The 19815-nt window shown below is 38.7% G+C and overlaps 1 protein-coding gene across 12 annotated transcripts in view; it reads right to left on the bottom strand.

The window, feature by feature from the left end:
• Nucleotides 1-169: 169 nt before the first annotated feature.
• ADAM22 (ADAM metallopeptidase domain 22) overlaps nucleotides 170-19815 on the bottom strand; it is a 229916-nt gene continuing 210270 nt past the window's right edge. For 3 of the 12 annotated variants that reach the window (XM_047097047.1, XM_047097049.1, XM_047097048.1), the window contains 4 exons: nucleotides 15334-15434; nucleotides 14918-14984; nucleotides 4402-4525; nucleotides 170-190 (listed from right to left, as the gene is read on the bottom strand). In XM_047097047.1, coding sequence (XP_046953003.1) covers nucleotides 170-190; nucleotides 4402-4525; nucleotides 14918-14984; nucleotides 15334-15434 — 313 coding nt within the window. Of the gene's footprint in view, nucleotides 191-4401; nucleotides 4526-10266; nucleotides 10354-12567; nucleotides 12679-14917; nucleotides 14985-15333; nucleotides 15435-17746; nucleotides 17942-19815 lie in introns of all 12 variants that reach the window. The other 9 variants (XM_047097037.1, XM_047097039.1, XM_047097043.1 and 6 more) reach the window with 6 other exon arrangements.

Raw genomic sequence — 19815 nt, 5'->3', positions numbered from 1 at the left:
CAAAAAGAAAATGGTATCCAGACGTGAGACTCGGCTTCCTCTCCTCTGTGGCATCTCAGAGGGTCTGTATTGTCTGAAGAGCAGATAGATTTGCAGTGATTCTGTGAGGCTGGGTTTCTATAAAAGTTGAAGTAAACAGTTTTGATGTATCACATGTAAACAGTGGATCTTAAATGGATGTCTCCCATAGCTGCACAACAGAGAAAAGCAAAATTGCACATTATGAAAGCAGGAAAACAGGCATATTTTTTTTAATGTTTATTTGAGAGAGAGAGAGAGCATGAGCAGGGGAGGAGCAGAGAGAGAGGGAGACACAGAATCAGAAGCAGGCTCCAGGCTCCACGCTGTCAGCACAGAGCCCTATGTGGGGCTCAAACCCACGAGCCGTGAGATCATAACCTGAGCTGAAGTCAGATGCTTTACTGAGCCATCCAAGTGCACCGGAAGCTTTACTGAGCCATCCAAGTGCACCGGAAACAGGCCTATTCTGAGCTATGAAGATGAAAAAGATGAAAAAGAGTTGGTGATTCCATCCATACTTATGTGGTTGTAGAAGCACACTCTTATGATATCTAATGAACGGATAAAATAAACGCTCTAATTTTTAGCTTTCTCCTTCCTCTAAACCTGTGTTTCAATCTTGTTAGCAATTGCCACCTTTTAATACCAAACCCGTCACATCTTCATTTACTGTTACTCAAAAATTTGAATAGATTAAATATTATGTCTCGAATGAAATAAAATAATTTAAAATATTATTTTTTTAAATCATATATACACTCCTTTTCCCCAGGATTCTGATATGGCCTTCTAGAGTAGTGGTTCTCGACCCACCTGCACATTTCAGTGATCTGAGGAGGTTTTAAAAATCCTACTGCCCAGGCCACTCATCAGACCAACTAACTCAAAATCTCTCTGGGTCTCTGGGTGGGATTCAGGCATCAGCATAACCTAGAAGCCCTTCAAACAATTCCCATGTACAGCCAGTACTGAGAAGTACTGACCTCGGGAAAGTGTGATTCCATCAATACTACTACCACCCACTTAGAAATCACTGCTGTGGGCCTATGACCAGGCCATCCGCTCTCCAAATCCATCACTGTCTCCTAGAAAATTGTCCTTTCCCAGGAAACAAAGCACCCATGGCATGATGTCAATTCCTTACTTCCCTTACCTCTTCCCCTCCTTACCTCTCCCACCAGTTCTGTACACTGTCCTGTTCATATCTAATTTCTACAGCATTCAGTAATTGCTTTAATGGACTATAAACAACTTTGGAATGATCAAATATGAATGCAACTCAGCTCACCAGAGTGGCTAATTAAAAAAAAGAAGAAGAAGATGACGACAACGACGAAGAAGACCTGGCTGATAAAATACTGCTTCCAGGCAATATGATTTGGGTACACTTTTATAAACATGAACAAAGAAAGTCTAGAGACCAGTGTGACTTAAGTTACATCCAAATTAATCCAAATTCCATTTTTACTGAAATCTAGAGCATGTCATTGTATACCTAATGAGATTCTGGGACAGAAAAAGGAGGAACGGCTAAGTGACTATGTGGATGTTTCTATGTAGGTTCCCTATTTAATAGGTTCTCTTGAATCTTCATGGAAATCTTGTTCTCAATAGTCACGTTGGCTACTCCACAAAGACTATGGTAGAGCCGCCTGTGTTCTCCCCTTTTGGAGGACAAATCACTCAACTCTAAGGATGTTTGTGTGTGTGAATGACCCCTGTTGGTGGAGAATAGTGAAAATGAATGGTTAAACAGGACGTTTGCCGGGTAAGAACATCTGGATTGACACTCAGATGATGGTATGGAGTGGTAAAGGGTTCAGGCTTCAGCTTCAGTGAGTCCAGTTTTCTCTCAAACGGTTAAGAAAATTAGTGATAGCTTGCAGAAAGGGGAACAGAGGGATGGCACTGGTGGGACACCGGTGGAACCTGAAGATCACCATCATCCCAGTGAGGAAAAAGGAGCGAAGAATTTTGCAAGTCATCACTTTTAGGAACAGACATGACTGTGGCCGTTTCTAATTTCTAGATGACTATAATGGAGGGGTTGCTGGTAAAAAAAAGATCTGCTTGTTTGATACTCCCCAGCCCTTCAAGGCAGCCCAGAGATGGGGGCTGCTTATTCTGCAGGATTCTGCTATGTGCTCATGTGGATGTTCATGGTGAACGGAGACATGGGCCTTTCACACTGTCCCCGGGGTTACAGTCTTCACTGTCGCCCCATTCATCCCCGGGAAGAGGCCACGAGCCGGCCATGTCCTCTGGGGAGCTGTCATTTTCAGGGCTTTCCTGTGGGAACAATAACCTGCACCCTGGCATGACAACAGCTGAGAGAATATCCCCAAGTAGACAGAGCAAAACAGCAATGTAAACAATTTATCAGAGGTAAAAAGTAGGGTGTTATACTTTGACAATTCTCTGAGGAAGGATGACAGCCTTGGATTTCTTTACCACATACTCGTGTCATGAACAACTGGATGCCTATTAACGATTCTGTTTTTTACAGCCAGAAAGCTGAGGGCTGGGAATCGGAATTTTCTTCTTCCTTTCCATCTTTTACCATTACCCATATGAACACGGGAAGCTAACTTGTCACGTAATTCACAAAACACCACTGCTTGGTTTTAAAGTCTTTTTGATCACAGTAATCTAACCTGCTTTTAGCGAGTTTTCTTACTGACTACGAGTGGATCAAGTTAAAATTTGAATGATTCGTGTATACCTTGAACCCCATTACTTAAGCCATCAAAGAGGCTCTGAAATATCTTTCTACACCAAAAAACCTAGGAACCTGAGACCCACTAGCAGATAAATCTGCCCGGGCTTTTAAAGCTCCATTTTTTTTTTTTATTTTATTGCAAAATTATTTCTGAAAAGATCAACATTACACTGTAACTGACCACAACAGAACTTGGATACCAATAAAAGTAATTATTCTTTAGTTATATCTCTCATTTAAGCCTCTCTGAGGGCCAGTCTGCCTCTCTAAATTCGACTACCTCTCAAATTTCACATAATGGATGTATTCTGGGAATACTGTGAGGCTGAGCAGAATCATAATTAAAGTTATAAAAGAGGACTCAGTATTTAAGGAAACTTCTGGCACACCTGAAGCTAATATAACACTGCAGACAATACTAAATTATATTACTAGATTATAGTAATATACTACTTCATTTAAAAAATAAAGTAGAAAGGAATTGGTTCTTCTATGTGAAGACCCAATGACAAATTAAAAAAAAAAGTAAATAAATAAATAATAAATAAATAAAACTTATGGTTAACCATATTTTTATATAATCAGTTCTTATGTGTTTTTAAATATGGCTTTTTAGGGGTGCCTGGGTGGCTCAGTTGGTTAATTGCCTGACTTCAGCTCAGGTCATGATCTCCTTGTCCATGAGTTTGAGCCCTGAGTCAGGCTCTGTGCTGACAGCTCAGAGCCTGGAGCTGGCTTTGGATTCCATTGCCTCTGTCTCTCTTTATCCCTCCCCCATTTGTGCTCTGTCAATCTCTCTCTCTCTCTCTCTCTCTCAAAAATAAATAAACGTTAAAAAAGTAAAATAAATCTGGCTTTTTAAAATATAAGAGGTTGCTAAATTTTACCATACCCATTGCTGTATTTTTTTAATATTAGAGATTTTCTTTTTTTTTATTTTTTTTTTAACGTTTTATTTATTTTTGAGACAAGGAGAGACAGAGCATGAACAGGGGACGGTCAGAGAGAGGGAGACACAGAATCTGAAGCAGGCTCCAGGCTCTGAGCTGTCAGCACAGAGCCCGACACGGGGCTTGAACTCACGGACCGTGAGATCATGACCTGAGCTGAAGTCGGCCGCTTAACTGACTGAGCCACCCAGGCGCCCCAATATTAGAGATTTTCATATGTATCCAAATTCCACCCTGCCTCTAAGCCACTGGTCTAACTTTCTGTCACAGATTCTGATTTCTAAAGTCCTATTGGGTATTATTAGCCAGTAAAAGGCCTGAGTAAGCAAATTAGGCATGAAGATGAGGCTAGTTTATTTTCATCTCTGGCATTTCCAGGTATATTAAAAAACTGATAAAAACAAAACACATTCTGTTTTGTTTATTCCAGGCTGTCATGTAGAAGCTACGAAGTATAATAAAAGATATAAATACATAGCAATGAATGATTAAAACATACCAAATATCACTAGAATTAATTCAGTAATTAAACTCATTTGCAAATATAAATCTGAGCCCCAAACCCCAAGAATCTTCTATTTTTCAATGGAATCTTGAAAATCTTCCCCCCCCCTTTTTTTTTATAAAGAAGGAAAAACAGCTCTCTCTTTTAAAGCATGAACTCATAGATAAACGATAATGACTGAGGCTATTAGTGTATATTCCACATACCCTGGCACTTTGTCGGTTCACTTTCTTCTCTTCATCAGGAAGTGGAGGCATTGGGTATGGGTATTTTCTGCTGGAGGCAATAGACCCAGTTGATGAAGAAGGAGACTTGGCAGGAGATAGAGTCCTGAGATGTTGAGAACACATGGAATAAATACTATGTGACTGCCTAACATCTCTTTCAAATATCTGAAAAGTAGGTTCAAAACAATCCCTCTGATTGCAATTTTCATAGGCCACTACTGCAAAGGTTTAACTACTGGGAGATTCTCTGTTCTTCACAACACTGGAATGCTGGAATTTTATTTTCCTAATGTCATAACTGCAATGGATTATTTAAATGTTAGCACACAGAATCAGACTCTTCAACTAGAAAAGCCAATCATGAAGTTTCCTATAGAATAGATAAAAAGCTAAAATGGAGAAAGGGCAAAATTATTCTAAGAGCTCATAATGGTAAATTAAATGTACAACATAGGAATATTCTGCCTTGTTTTTACCACTTAATGTAAAAAGTGTTTTAGTACAGTAATTCCAATTATATTTTTAAGTTCTGAAAATACAATACAATTGATACATTTATTAGTTGCTAAGTCACACACCAGTTTACACATAACTCATGCATTCAGAGGCCAGTGTGTTAGTTGTGAAAGAACAAAGGCAAATAGAGGGGTTTTAATAATAAATTAGTAAACATGCAAGCAGTAAGGAGTGCAGAGTTCCAGCCAAACAACGAGTCTGATGAGAACATACAAAAATGGTCTGATCAGTCCCTACAATCAGCATTTCTGGACAGGGAGGGTTTTGTGCCACAGAAGTAGATCTTGCTAACTCATGTAGGGTGTACTTGTCATGCTAATAAGGTGGCTACACTTTAGTGACTGGAATTTTACTGAAACGAACACAAAACACAAATACCCTTCCTATTTAGATAACGTGTATTATCTCCATCATGAAGACATTCCATATGAAAGATACGCATGAGTTGTGATGTATTCTGCTCTTCTGTATTCTGCCTGTGCAGTGGTAATATGTGTGACTAGGCTGAGCTCACAGGAAGTGCCCACATCTGTTATCTTGTCTTCAAAGTAAAAAAACAAAAACAAAAACCAAAAAACAGCTGAGAGTTTGTTCACTTACACCACATCAAAGGGAAACAGATGTGCTGATTCAGCAGTACCTATCCATTCACAAATGTTACCACTCCACATCTATGACTGCTCAGCTCCCAGTGCCTGGTGGCTGTGAGCCACACCGCTGAAGTGGTTACACAGCCACGTCAGAGCACAGGTATTATTGCCGCAGGAGGCACCTCACCTGCTGGGGGGGGACTGACAGCCTGGGAGTGTCAGCAGCAGGGTGGTGCTGGGCAGGGGAAGATCCACTGCACTGCATGCAAAGGCATCAAGAGGGTTCTTCTTTCCCCCTTGTTGTAAATTTTGGTTCCCATCCATATATTATGCTTTGCTCTAGTTCTCCTGTAGTCTTCAAACCAGTTTCCATGTTATAGACACCAAATTCAAGCTGACGTTTGAAAATACTTTTTCCTACAAGTCCTGAGATTCAAGTGACCCTTCTTGCTCAATTGTAAGAATCAATACTGCTTTAACTTGCTTTTAATCTGTAACTCCTAACACTTCCTCTAGTTTTGGGAAATGTCCAGGACCAGTGTGAACTGGTCTAATGTTCTAGCAGTGTGAATAGTCACAATATCACAGATATTTGACTTCTCTAGTGCTGATGCTCCCCACTACAGAGCAGATGGGTAAAACTAAGAATACAAGTACTTCAAATCCTTCGAAAGACTATTAAGGCAATGTATTACTACTGCATTTTTTTTCTAATGCAGAAATTAAGGATGTTTTTAATTTTAAGAAAACACTGCCAATATGACTATGACCTTTAAGAAACATATTCAGTGTGTGTAGAATGAGGATAAGTTTTTGTATTTAGATATTTAAATACATATTTCTAAAATAAGGGATGTTAACCTGGGTTCAGATTTTTAGCCTAATCACTACTGGTAAGAAACCCAAGTTCAGGAAAGCTAGTTAGGTACACAAAGAAATAAATCTTGTTTACTTTAGGGGAACATGCAAAATGAGTCCTCTTCTTAACTTGCTACAGTGTGGATGTGTCCATAGCATGAGCTGTTAGCTTATAGCTTCACAGTCATGCCAGTCATTCACTTGGCCATGAGTCCAAATGACCAGCTCTACACACATACCAGGCCATCCCAATGAGGGGTGCTGGAATATTTCCTCCAAATATTTTTCCATGGCCAAAGCCAATAGTGAGTGAAAACAAAACATAAGATATTCTCCAGATCCCCCAAGAGATTGCATGTATACTTCCTCTCACATGAATACGCCAGCTAGCTGACACTTTGGACTGACCCTGAGGGGAAGAAAAGCCAAGCAGGATGGTTTTAGTAGGGGCAAGGGGCATCATGTCCTGGAGGTTGGGTGGTGTGTGACAGCATATTATTTTGAGGGGTTATTCGGCACCAGAACAGGAGTCAGAATAAGAGCAGAGAACAAGGTGGGGTAAATCAGCTTAGGGAAATAAAAGCAAACTAAAATTTTGTAACAAATGTTTAAAGAGAGATTTCTGCCTCCACGGTCTTTTCTGACCCTGGCTACTTGCCTGGTAGTTCCAATCTGGCATTTACTGAAAACCAGGCACTGGCCCAGCTCATTCACTTAGAAAGTAATCTTTGAACAAATGTTAATGATTATCATTACAGCATTTTAAAAAACCATAATAACCTTAATGGGTGCCATTTAAGGCTAAACAATGAATGTGTGCCTGTGTGCCCATGGATTGTGGTCTATCTTGGGGCCACAGGAGACTTGCTGGGCTTGCCTTTTGTAGACATGTCTGTAAGGCCACGCTGAGCTCAGTTCTGCCCTCCAGGAATGGCTGAAACCACCCCAGTCACGTATGAGGGACATGGGTCCACCCTTACTCACTTGTCTTTGTTCAGATGCAAATTTTATATAATCCAGAAGGATTTATAATGTGTCCTAGGATAGAATTTAAGTAGTCACTATACCCCCTGCTATTCTTAAGTAATTACAGAGAAGTGGAAAGGGAACAGATTTTGGAGTCACAGCCAAGCTGGTAATTCTGATTCTTATACTTACTAGCTGTGCTACCCTGAGTTACTTGTTGTGTCTCAGTTTCCTCTATCCATAGAAAGGGAGTAAGAATGCCCAAATATCATGATGTGGTAAGAGATAAAGGTATATAGCAGGCACTCAATACAGGATAATTATTTCTGGTTTCTTTTCAGAGCTACTGCATTTTCCGTAAGATCATGGGACTCTGAGTAATCAAATGCATAATACTCCAGAGAAAAGATACCTGCTCAGAGCTTGGAAAGCACTGTCACCAACAGAACTGCCCCCAGGGTGTAGGTATGGGGAGATAATGCTCTTGTCCTGCTTGACGTGAGCGTATGCTGGCAACCATTTGAGCAACCAGTGTCGGATACAGAACTGCGTAAGGGAGCACAGCTGAGGCACTAGCATCACTCAAAACTTTTTGGCATTTGCTTTTCTCTTCATAGTGATGAGGATGTAGTATTTTAAATGCTGGGCTATACTTTGGACCAGTTTGTAGCACTCACAAAGTCCCCACTGCGTTTTGATTAAGGATGCCACAAAGCCCACACCACATGGGTGATTAATAAAATGACCTTTGCCCCCACGAGTGTTTTGGCAGGAGAGGGAATCCCAAATAACCTGGTGACTGTTGACGCATATCTGAGCTTAAGCACAGGGCTGGCAAAGCATAAGCCAAAGTGTGAATGCACTTCGGCCCTCTATGTAAGGACTGGCTTGGACGGAAGGTGGATGAAATTCTCTCTGTTGTGTTAGAATCACTGTGCTAAAAGCTCTGGGGCATCTTCGATTATTCACGACTTTCACAAAAATTGTGCATTGGTTTTCAGGTCCTACCAACATAATGCTTATTAATCCTAAAATGAGAGTTACATTATAAATCTCCACTGGATTTTATCTAGCCTTTAAATACAAATACGGACTTTAATAATTAATTCATAATGTTGCCATCCACCGTGGGAGGTGACACCTAATTCTAAAAGAGGAGATAAAGAAACCCTCTAAAATTGCCCTCGCAGCTTTGCACGTGCAACCAGGGGTGCTAAGCATTTCCCCATCCAAATTGCGTTTAGTCATGCAGCTTCTGGGCAGACCTGGGTGCTGATTTTAAGAAATGTGAACTCTTCTCTGGGAGCCACATCAACTACTCAGCTGACCCAGGGGAGGTGAAACAACTCTTCCGGGGTACCATTTCACAAATTAGTGTTGCAAAGATGCTAGGTCCATTTAGGGATAAAAGTCCTAGCCCATATGCGACCAAAGTCATTCTGTTTGGGTTCCATGGCTGACACAAATTACAATCTGCCCACAAGCCTGAGGAAGATAGACAGGAGAAATAGGACTGCAGGTGAGCCAAGATTCCAAATAACATTCAAAATAATCTTACCTGTCTTCCTGACGCTGGCCATCTTGAGAGCTACAGGTGAGGGTGGGATGTTTGAATGTGAGTGTATGTGTATGAGGTTCAGTGTGAGAAAGTGGTAAAAGCAGAGGAACAGGGCAGAAGGGAAAGATGGGGTATAAAAGCAGGATATATTGTTGTGAGCAGGCAGGGTTATGCTTTCCTTGGGGCATATGCAAATGTATGGATCAAAATAAAATGCAAGTAGGTCTAATCATTTTCTCAAACTATACATGTCTAAACTAAATGGTACACTGGAAGAGAAAGTCCACCTTATATGGGTGCTGAGAGTTAAACACACGTACATATTTTGATATCTATTAAATGCTGACCCAAGTCATGGCAAAAAGTAATCTGAAAGCTAATTGTGTTCAGAAGAGGTCGTAATTGAGTCCATATTTCTTCTTTACATTAGTTGTCCACAAAATAGTCAGATATAAACTGGACATTTACCTCTAGGAAATCACTTTGGTATTAGAAAGAGTGAAAAAATGCCATTAAGAGCTCTTGGAAATTCTCTCTGACCTCTGACGCTAGATTGAGCTACAGTGGATTGAGTAAATTCTAGAGTTTCTAAAATGTAGGGATACTCTGCTCTTCTGTGAACCAAGAACATGTTTTCAGTCTGCTTCCTGCTCTGTCTGAAGTGTTATACAACAAGCATTCTACTAGCATAAAAAGTGCCTTGAATGTTTTGTTGCAAATCTGTAAAGTACTTCTCGGCACTGCCCTTGTCTGGGAGCAAACGATTGTACTGAAAATGAAACGTAAATTCATCCAATCTACTCTCTTGTGGTCAAGATTCTCTGGATAATTTTAAGTTCCATTAAATCACTGGTTTTACTCGAAGTAAAATTCCACTGCATTTCATTTAGTTTCTTTTCATGTTTTCCCTTTTCTCGTACGCACTATGCACTCTTAAGGCAGTAAGTAGGAAAAATGCACTATGAAACTGCTAAATTCTAGACATTAAATTGTTCAGGTTAATAGTGCTTCTTTATTAGTGGAAAGTATGTTTCATGCCCACAGAACACTACATAGCATAAAATGAAGATAAAGCTACTAAAAAAGCTCAAGATGGTGATGGGGACATGCACTAAACGGCAACCCTTTCAAATGGCTTCATTTGAAACATTCAGGAAAAAAACAAAAAACAAAAAACAAAAAACTAGACTAGCTCACGAAGCCAGAAACAGAGATCAAAAGGCAGCAAATAAACAAGGACCCTTTCCACCTATGGGAACTTGTATTGGGAGATACAAGATAGAGAGCCAGTCACACTACAGTATTTGTATGTGCTGGGAGAGTTTGAAAAGGATATAAAATTAATTTATAAAATACCTAAAGTATGGTCCTTCAGTGTTTTTATTCACATCTTCTACCCACTTAGCTACATTATAGTCTCTTTTGAACCATGGGTTTAAATACCTGCAGAAAGCAATGGAAGGAACAAAGAAAGCAGAACAAGATAGAAAATCTGAAAATACACAGCACAAGCTTAGCAAGGATGTTCTTCACCCTCCAAATGCAAGTGACTATGGCAAATAAACCAGGATGGATGTTGGGTGATTATGAGGCAGTCTGTACAATGACATGAGAATAAACTCAGCTACAACAAGGCTCGAGGCATTCTAGAATGTATTCAACATTGCAGGGAAAATCTTTCCAGTGGTTTCCCCAAGTGGATCAGAAGCGGCCTTCCAATCATAGTACTGTCAGTAATCTCATTCACCCACCTCCAAAGTGGCTTTTTCCAGGCCACCTCTCATTTGGTTCCTTGGTTTTCAAATGATAACGATGCTTTTTGAGAATATTCAGATGGCTGCAATTCCAACCTGGTGTTTGGGTATATAATGCCCCAAGAACAATTAAAAGGAGCAAAGTTCTCTTTCCAGTATGAAAAAAAGACTTTACAAGGCCTTGGTCTCACGGTCTCACTCCAGACAGCAGATCCTACGCTGGAGTTAACAAAAGATAGGTGCCTCAGCCGGCTCTATCAAGAGCAGACAGGGCCCCTGCTCTTCTGATCCTGGAACCCCAAAACACATTAAGTGTGGTCCAAACAGGCCTGCACAACCTTTAAGTTGGGCTCCGCAATTTTAGTTGTAGCTGCAAAACTCCTTCCTTTTCTTCATGCACTCCAGACTAAAGTGTTCATGTTTCCATTAGCAAATGGACCTCAGAAGTTGCCTTCTGAGTGTCTGATCATGAACTTGTGTGAGTGACTGCCAGAGGATACTAATGACCTTAATTAGCATTTCCATGATGGATCTGGCAAAGTCTCCATCAGAATTACTGTGCAAAGGAAAATGTAAAAAGGTGGTAAAACTGGGAGTCCAAGTCTGTTTTTGTTTTTGGGGGGTTTCCCCCCGCCCCCCCCCCACTAGAGTTTTCTTTGATTTTTACTCAGGGAGCCAAGCAAAAACACATCCTCTTTAGAATGTGCCCTTGTAAAATAAATACAGATTCAACAAATTCAGTGTTGGAATCATCTGCAGGTTCTACTGAGTTTTCTCATTTAAAAAGTAACTCCTAGAGATACTATAGATAATGAAGATGCAAGCTCCATCAAATTTTGCAAGTCATTTGGAAACAAACCAAGGGAAAGGTAAAATACACTATTTGGGGTTAAACTTTGCTTCTTTCTACCATGTTTGGTTTCAGTTTGTAAATACACTTAAATCATGACATTTCCAGACATATAAACAAAAGTAGATTCCTTTTTCCATAGTCCTTTCCTCATTTTTAGCTATAACCAATGAAGTTCCCTCCTAAGAGAAGGGTTTGGTTGCCTTTTATGGCTATAAGACCATTTTTGCTAAGACAGTGTTCCCTGACTCAGGAACAATTTCACACTAGTTTTGCCTTTAGCCACAATCATTGCCAACTTGCACTTTTCACAGAGATAGCCAATTAAAACTTGCATAAAAATTTCCACCGAGACTTTGAACAAAAAGAAAATGTCAAAAAGCAAGTGCAGCCACAGATGAAGGCTAGTGAATGCTCTGGCCTGGGGAAAACCGTAGAAAAAGCCCATGCAGCTGTTATCAGGTGAAACATAGCCACACAGCAAACTGGGTCACCCACAGGCAGCTTCCAGGAGGAGACGTGTGTTCCCTTCACTGACAATCTTAGAAGCTCAAAGGACTGACGCCATGGCTGTTCCATGATACCTACAGCTACATGGCTTGGCTTGTACATGATGGACCTTTTCTTCCATTTCAAGGAGCATCTCAGAAGGCTGTGATCACTTCACTAGAGGTCACTGAAGAGAGCTCTCAAAGGTTGTTCCTTCTGGGGATCTGCCCGTTAAAGTGTCTTCAAAGTGGGCTTCCTAGCATCTCTAGGTGGCGGTGGTGGAAGTGATGAGAGTTTATCAAACCGCTATAAACCTGCCTATGTGGCTTGACTTGGCTTGTAGCGCAACATGCAAAAAAATGCGTTAGACAGGGTAGGAGAGCTCTTTGTGTTCTCCAGGATGGAAAGGCAGAGGAAAATTAGCTTGTGCTGGCTGGACCAGGACCATGTCCAAGCAGACATCGGGGGTCAGTCAGAGATCAAATGACCCCGTTCTCAGCCAAGGAAGGGACTAGGAGGGAGATTAAGTGGCAGCCCAGAATGAAGGGGCAGGTGGAGACTGACCTGTGATCCAGACTCCCTGTCTGGGGGCTGTCAGAGCCCCCTGGGCTTATGCCTTGGGATGGGACTGTCTGGGCGAGGGAGTGCCCAGGCTCAGGTGCTTGGGGCTCCCTCCTGTAAAAACACAATATATAATACAAAGTCTAAGCCAAAACCTTCTTTTCACAGCATGTACAACAGTGAGGAAGATACAAAAACGTTGAGTGTCAAAACAATACAATAAACAAGGACATTTTATGTTGTTAATTAGTAGGGTATGCATTTGTGGTGAATGCTTTAATTCATGTCCTGATGTTTTATCATCCCTGGGGATGATGGGTACTAAAGGGGATGTGGAAATAATGAACCTGATGATAGCTTTTAACCTAAAAAATAAAAAAAAGGTATGTTTGTCTGTAGTCATTCTGCTCCTCTTATAGTCCCACAAATTATATTGTTGTATCAGAAGCAAGAGGGATTATTTAAAGAATATGGAAAGGTATAAAAAATGACTGTCAATGTAATTCCTAAGATGCTACGTATTAGGATTCCTTTTAAGAAAAAACAAAATATGTATGTATATAGTGCCCATACAACAAGGTATGTGAGAATAGTGGTAAACTTCACAGGCTTGGTTCCATTTAATTAATATGAGTCATGTAACCCAAATGCAGAAAGTGAAAAATCTGAGGGAGTCATTACTACTTTTTCTCACAAAGGTGATTCCACTATGATGTCTTATTAAATATTATAGCGTTATCTCACAGGCAAGAGATTTATTAAGGGCTATCTAGTATTATAATTTTTATCATATGATATGAGCGGGAATTCTACAGAAAAATTTTTCAAAATAAGTGACTGCACTAGCAAATATTGTATGAATCTTGCTAAACACCAAGTGCTGTTTGGGTCCTAAACACATAGCTTTACTATGATGTTGATCTATTTCCACTTGGGAGTTTTCAAAGCCTTATTATAGGAAATATCATTAAAACGCTAACCAGCACACAAAGGAAGTTCTGAAGAACACTTGACAGTTTTATCTGTATTCTTGTGAGCAACTGAGATGAGCTAAGGAGCTCTTACCAGGTGACCTCATGCAAAACAAATCAAACAACATTCCAAGAAGAGTTTATCCACAATGAGCCCTTAAAGCATCCAAGCGCTTTGGGAAATGTTTAAGATAAACTCTAACAGATTAGTTATTTATGATGGAATTCTATGATGCCATTCTGGACCATGCAATGGTATCACTTAAACCTATATTTTGTTTCTAAGGTAAAGTCCTCTAGCAAACTTTGACAAGCCACTTACAAGACAATACCATCAGCAGGAAGGTCCAAATTTCAGGGCACTGTTATTATTCCTGGACTGAAAAAGGCAGGGTATATGATGGAAAAGCTAACATAAGTTTCTGACAAGCAGTTAACAAATACCTGCTATTCAGATTTTTAAAGTATTAAGGCATGAAGAAGCAATAGTGATCCTGAAAACAATAACTAGCACTATAGTGAGAAATAAGTTAAAAAAAAAAAAAACTTTAGGTAGGTCAAAAAAGTACGGTTAATGAAAACCTGGTGGCAAGGAAGTTCCAGAAGCATACCAAGGGTGTGTTTTATTCCTCGACGTCAGGTTTGAGGAAGCTTACTTTTGCTGTACTTTCTTAAGTGAAGAAACAAACAAAAACAGTGCATGGTGTTTACCTCATTAGAAGTAACTTTAAATGTAACTTGTGATCCCACCCCCCACTTAAAAAAAAAATGTGTGGCTATCATTTAAAACGGACAGTGTTGCACTTAGTGACAATGATTCCGTTAAAGAGCAAGTTTTGGGTAAGTGCCCTTTTAAATGTCCTCAGAAGGAAGATTTAAAAGGGAAGTGTATTCCATTAGTCTGAGAGAATGCTTAGATTGCAGCCATGAAGCCCTCGGAGCGGTGGTTTCACACTGGGAGCAGTATCATGCTCAAGGACGGTGGGAATTTCCCCCTGATGCTTCTAGGCTGTGTGAATACTGGAAGAGGAAGGGTGACCCCTCTGGAATGGCTGGACCCCGGGTGATGAGAAGAAAGGAATGTTATCAAAATTCCCTTCAAAAGGAACCAAGACACCACAATGGCAGGTTACTGGAGGAAAAAACCTGCAGCGAGGGTGGGAACCCCGCTAGCAGTGAATATTGGTTTGGGCACAGTTGCGGAGATGCCTATGTAAAAGAGAAAAGCCATGGTTAATTTTAAAACGGCAAAAAGGAATTAAAAAGACAAAACCAAGACCAGAGGCATGGTTTACAGTTCTTTGATGATCTTGTTAATTAACTTTTCACACTAATTGCATAGGACCTTGGAATGCCTTTTTCCATTAGAGGTGTAGACTTACTCAGTTGAATTAGACCGAGGTCTAAATCTTTTGCCTCTGATTTTCTTTCTGTTGCCTCCCAGGTTACCTGAAAAAGATGGTTTATGGCTAGATTCGCATATAAATGAACAACTGCCATATGTTTAATCACACAGTATTTCAAGTGGTAATATTCCCAGACAGTCCCACCCAGAACACAGGGCTGTATAGCACATACAGCCTTCTGAGTTTGTCCAGAGCCCTGGTACTAGTGAATCCCATCATTTCTCAACCAAGAAAAAAACACACGGACTTTCATAATAAATGCCCTCATCTCTGTTGGGAGAAGAGCTAAAGAGCTTACAGGAAAGAACAAATCTTTACAACCAAGAACCACAAAATGTAAAATTTGGGTTCTGCAAACAGACACACTAGCTGTTCAAAATGACGCCCTCTACCTTGCCAAGAGTTACTTCGAGGTCGTCCATTTTCACAGATGTCTGAAATGTGTTTTGTGTCTGGGATCCTTTCACTCCAAGAATGAGAAAGCCCATTAGACCTGAAATTGAAAATGTATATATACTGTTCAAAAATACAATCAAGTGAATGCTTTAAAATCAGTAAGCAAAATCTCTAAGCACTACTGTGCATTAAATAAATCAAGAAAGAAAAAAATCTGAAATGAAAGAATGAAGAGAACATGAAAGTCTTCATGAAGAAGGCAGAATTACACAACATTCAATGTAAGAAAAGTCAAATACAATGGAACCCCATTACAATAGTTTATAGTTGAAAAGTATCAGCACACAGTGCAAGCCAATCACATTGCCAGCAACCACATATAGCAAATTCACTACATATTTCAGCTATATAACTGGAGCAGAAGAGTTATAATGGGGTCCCACTATAGATGTTTCTTAACTGTAAAGCAATGGTTTTCATTCAAATATTATGAGAACATGGACTTCCAAGAGATTTCACTAAGATCTGTTCAACTGAACCTAGTCAACCTTTACCAAAGTAACATTCAGGTTTTTTTAAACAATAAAACTATTTTCTGAGAATTGGCATTTTCCCCACAAATACGGCCACCTCAAAATGTAGTGTTGTTACTTAACTGTCCAATAACTGAACTAAATCACATGTTTATGCTGGAAGTATCTCTCACAAAGCCCATGTACCATGATGCCCTTGTGCTATCTGTGTCCTGCCATCTTAAATAAACTGTCTACAGAAGCAAAATTCATACACCTACCACATAAGAAAAGTATTTTGACAAACTATATATACTTAGGAAGAGTTACATAATTTGATACCATTTTTAAATGCTTAAAAGTCATAACCCATTTTTCTAAAATCTGGGAATTATTCAAGTCAATATTTTAAGTTCTTCTTGAGATATATTAGAAAATAGCACTATGCTTAAAATATTTTCCATACGTCATTCCAGTTATTCACTAATAAACGTCTATTTTAAAAGGAATCTTCTACAGATGAATGAAAATAAATGGAACTCAGCACAATTATTACATATTAATTCCCCAAATTAGGATTTTTGCAATGTAAATTTGCTAATTATAGAATGAATCTTATTTTGTACAGAAGGACAACAGAAATTCTACTGGAATACATTGATTTCTCTGCTTATTTACCATCTTATTTAATTTAAAATTAAATATGTGACCAAGAAAATATTTATATACAGGCAGAATTTAGATCTTATTCTCTTAGCCAAAAAAATTCCCAATATGTTAAAAAAAATAAAAATTTGGGGCATCTTATAGATTTGTACTCCTTTTGCAAAAACTAGCATTTTTACTTTTGCTCTAAGCTATGTTATCTGAGTAAAAACAATCCTTCATGCTTAAGATAGTCTACATAAAGAAGAGTTCCCAGATTTACTGATTCTTTCTTTTCTCCTTTGTGATTGTTTACTGAGTGAAATCCATTGCAGAATTTTTACAGATGATTCACTTATTTAGAATTCCAGAAGAGATCACATTTCTTCTAAACAAACTAGAAATTTCCACTTCAGTCTACAAAGTAAGTACTGTGCCCAAAGTAATGTACTGGGCTATCAAAATTTTTTTTTCTGTATGTTACACCAACAATATTAAAGAAACTTTTCCACAGGAGTATTTTAGCTTTCTTGAATGTGAATGGAGGTCTAATTTCCTAAAACATTCCAACTATTTATTTCTTCTACCAGTTTATTTTATTAAGCAATTATAAAGCATGCAGAATTTTAACTGGTCTTATACATCTTAAGATCCTGGATAAAGAATATAAGATTGAAGTTTAAAACATATAAATAATATATTAACCCCATTTGTCCTATTATAAAACTCAGGCAAATATATTTAAATATACTTAAATTAATTTGGCAACCAAGCTCTAAATTAGAAAGTCTAGAAATAATCATTCCAGGAATAAAAGGCAAAATCATAATATTCAAATATACAATTCACAGAAAAGCGATCTTTTTTTTTTTTTTTTCACAGCAAGCTTAGCTTTGGTATATTTAAAATTTTTAAATATTCAACGCAGCACTTATATTACCAACTTAACAACTGCTTTACGGAAGCATGACAGTAACCTTTTTCTTTGACTACCAAACATGACATAAAGCTCACCATTTAAAATATTATCACATACTATGAATAGTTTCTCAAGCCATATAAGAGCAAGATTGAAAAACCCTATGATTTCTATATAGATTTAGGATTGCTGTTCGTTTAGTTCAGTTTTGTTTTGATTTCTGGCCTGATTTGTTTGAGTGGTTCTGAGCATATGGCATTTTGAAGCACAGTAATCAAAGAACAAAGGATACTATTTGTTAACATTCAAGAAAGAAGGAAGAAGTAATCAAACCTGCTGCAAAATAATGAAATGTTCTGACTAATGGAATAATGTGTGATGGAACAGGCAGAAATCTGAAAATGCGACAGAAAAGCAGACCTCTTCTTAGAACTAGATGCTGAGTTTGTGCTGATTCCGGGAGGAATGTCGCTATAAAAAGAGTCACCATCTCCAGGCTTTTTTACATAATCTCCCTGGGGTAACTGTCTAAGGCATAATAAACATTTCAGAGTCAGAAAACAAGACACACACATGAACACAGACATATACAAATATTATTTTAGGAAAAAAAGAGGTAGGGGTAATGATCTACATGAACCAAATCTATAACAACACATAAGATTATTAATAAATGTGACAAGTTTAAGTAAGTCATTCTAACTGCCAAGGTCAGAAATGCAATCGCTTAAGTCTTTACAGTCTGGATGAATAAAGCCTTGCTTCAGGGGAAAGCTATGGAAAGATGAGGTTTTTCATTGTAACTTTATTATACTTCAAGATGTTAACTGCGGTTTTGTCTGAAAATAAATAAATAAATAAATAAATAAATAAATAAATAAATGGTGCTGAAGGAGACATGTCGGGACAGACAGTCCCTGCCCCTCATAAGGCATAGTTTTGTTTTTCTTCTGTTTACTGTCATGAATAAACTATTTATGATTTCTAAATGTGATATAATGTAACCTTAACTGGTCTTCAAATAACAGATTAATTTCTAAGCCATGTCTATAATTTAATCCAAGTAAATTCTTATTAATCTGTTCAATTTGGAGTTTTACTGTTCATTTAAGAGGAATATGAAGAAACTGAAAGAGATTCAAACATCAATCAACAATGTAATTCTATAACTGCACAGGAGAATATGTGAAGGAAGATGATTTAGCAAGAGGAAGAAGGGGTTGAAAACAATTCTTGTTGAGACTATAGGAAGATATTTATAGGGAGTTGGTGGGTGACCTCAGTTCTCTGTCTCCGCCATAGAAGGTTTACAACAAAGGGAGATCTACTTACTCTGTACTATTACTGACCCCACTTGCTCTGATTTTGAATTAACTACGATTAAAACAGATTTTTATTACTTTTCCTAAGGGAGGAGGGTAGAAAACTATAGAACGGACCACTCAATCTCAATAACCAATCATCGGCCAGTGCATGGACCGCAAACAGCCATGTGCATCCAAAACTTGATTCAGTTCCATTCAGAATCATTGTGGGAGGTGCCACAAACTGGTGCTGGATTGAGAATTTTAAAAAGAATATACTTAAAAAGGTATCCAATGAAGGCCACAGTTGCTAACTGCTTTTCCTACTTGGTCTTTCCTTAGTTACCATGCTTACCTTGGTTACTTGCTGATGCTAAATTCTATTTTATTCTTTTTCTATTTAAAAAAAAATTTTTTTTAATGTTTATTTATTTTTGACAGAGAGACAGAGCATGAGCGGGGGAGGGGCAGAGAGAGAGGGAGACACAGAATCTGAAATGGGCACCAGGCTCTGAGCTGTCAGCACAGAGCCCGACGCGGGGCTCGAACTCACAGACCGCAAGATCATGCCCTGAGCCGAAGTCGGATGCTCAACCGACTAAGCCACCCGCCCAGGCACCCCTAAATTCTATTTTTAAAAAATGCTACTTTCAGATATTTGCCTTGCTTGTACTAATTCCCATTCTGTTTAAAATGTTTACAATACTGGATCATTCGCTCTTCGGAATGACTGAATACTTCTCTCATATTTTTTCAATCCTATATACTCACACACCTCCATAAATTAAATTTTCAACCCATACAAAGCACATATAATAATTTATGTGATCCTCCCCTTCAAAGAAAGTCAAATTTCTCATTAAATTTGTATGTAAGACTAATTTTACCTATAACTCTGTGACACATATTCCTTCAAAATATTTTTAACCCCTTACGTGACTTCAGCTCATAATTATAACCTTTATTCTTTTTCCCAGTATATTACGAAACATTAATTTTTTATAAGAAATAAGACAATTTCCCCATATTCATAGTGTTAATAAGACAGGGGTGGCTGGGTGGCTCAGCCACTTAAGCATCCAACTTTGGCTCAGGTCA

This window comes from Lynx rufus, unplaced genomic scaffold (genome assembly GCF_022079265.1).
Source record: "Lynx rufus isolate CCGP_SWC_20201006 ecotype Redwood Valley unplaced genomic scaffold, mLynRuf1.p SCAF_4, whole genome shotgun sequence".
Taxonomy (NCBI): Eukaryota; Metazoa; Chordata; class Mammalia; order Carnivora; family Felidae; genus Lynx; species Lynx rufus.
The sequence above is the reverse complement of the archived record's forward strand: the minus strand, read 5'-3'. Positions and strand labels throughout refer to the sequence as shown.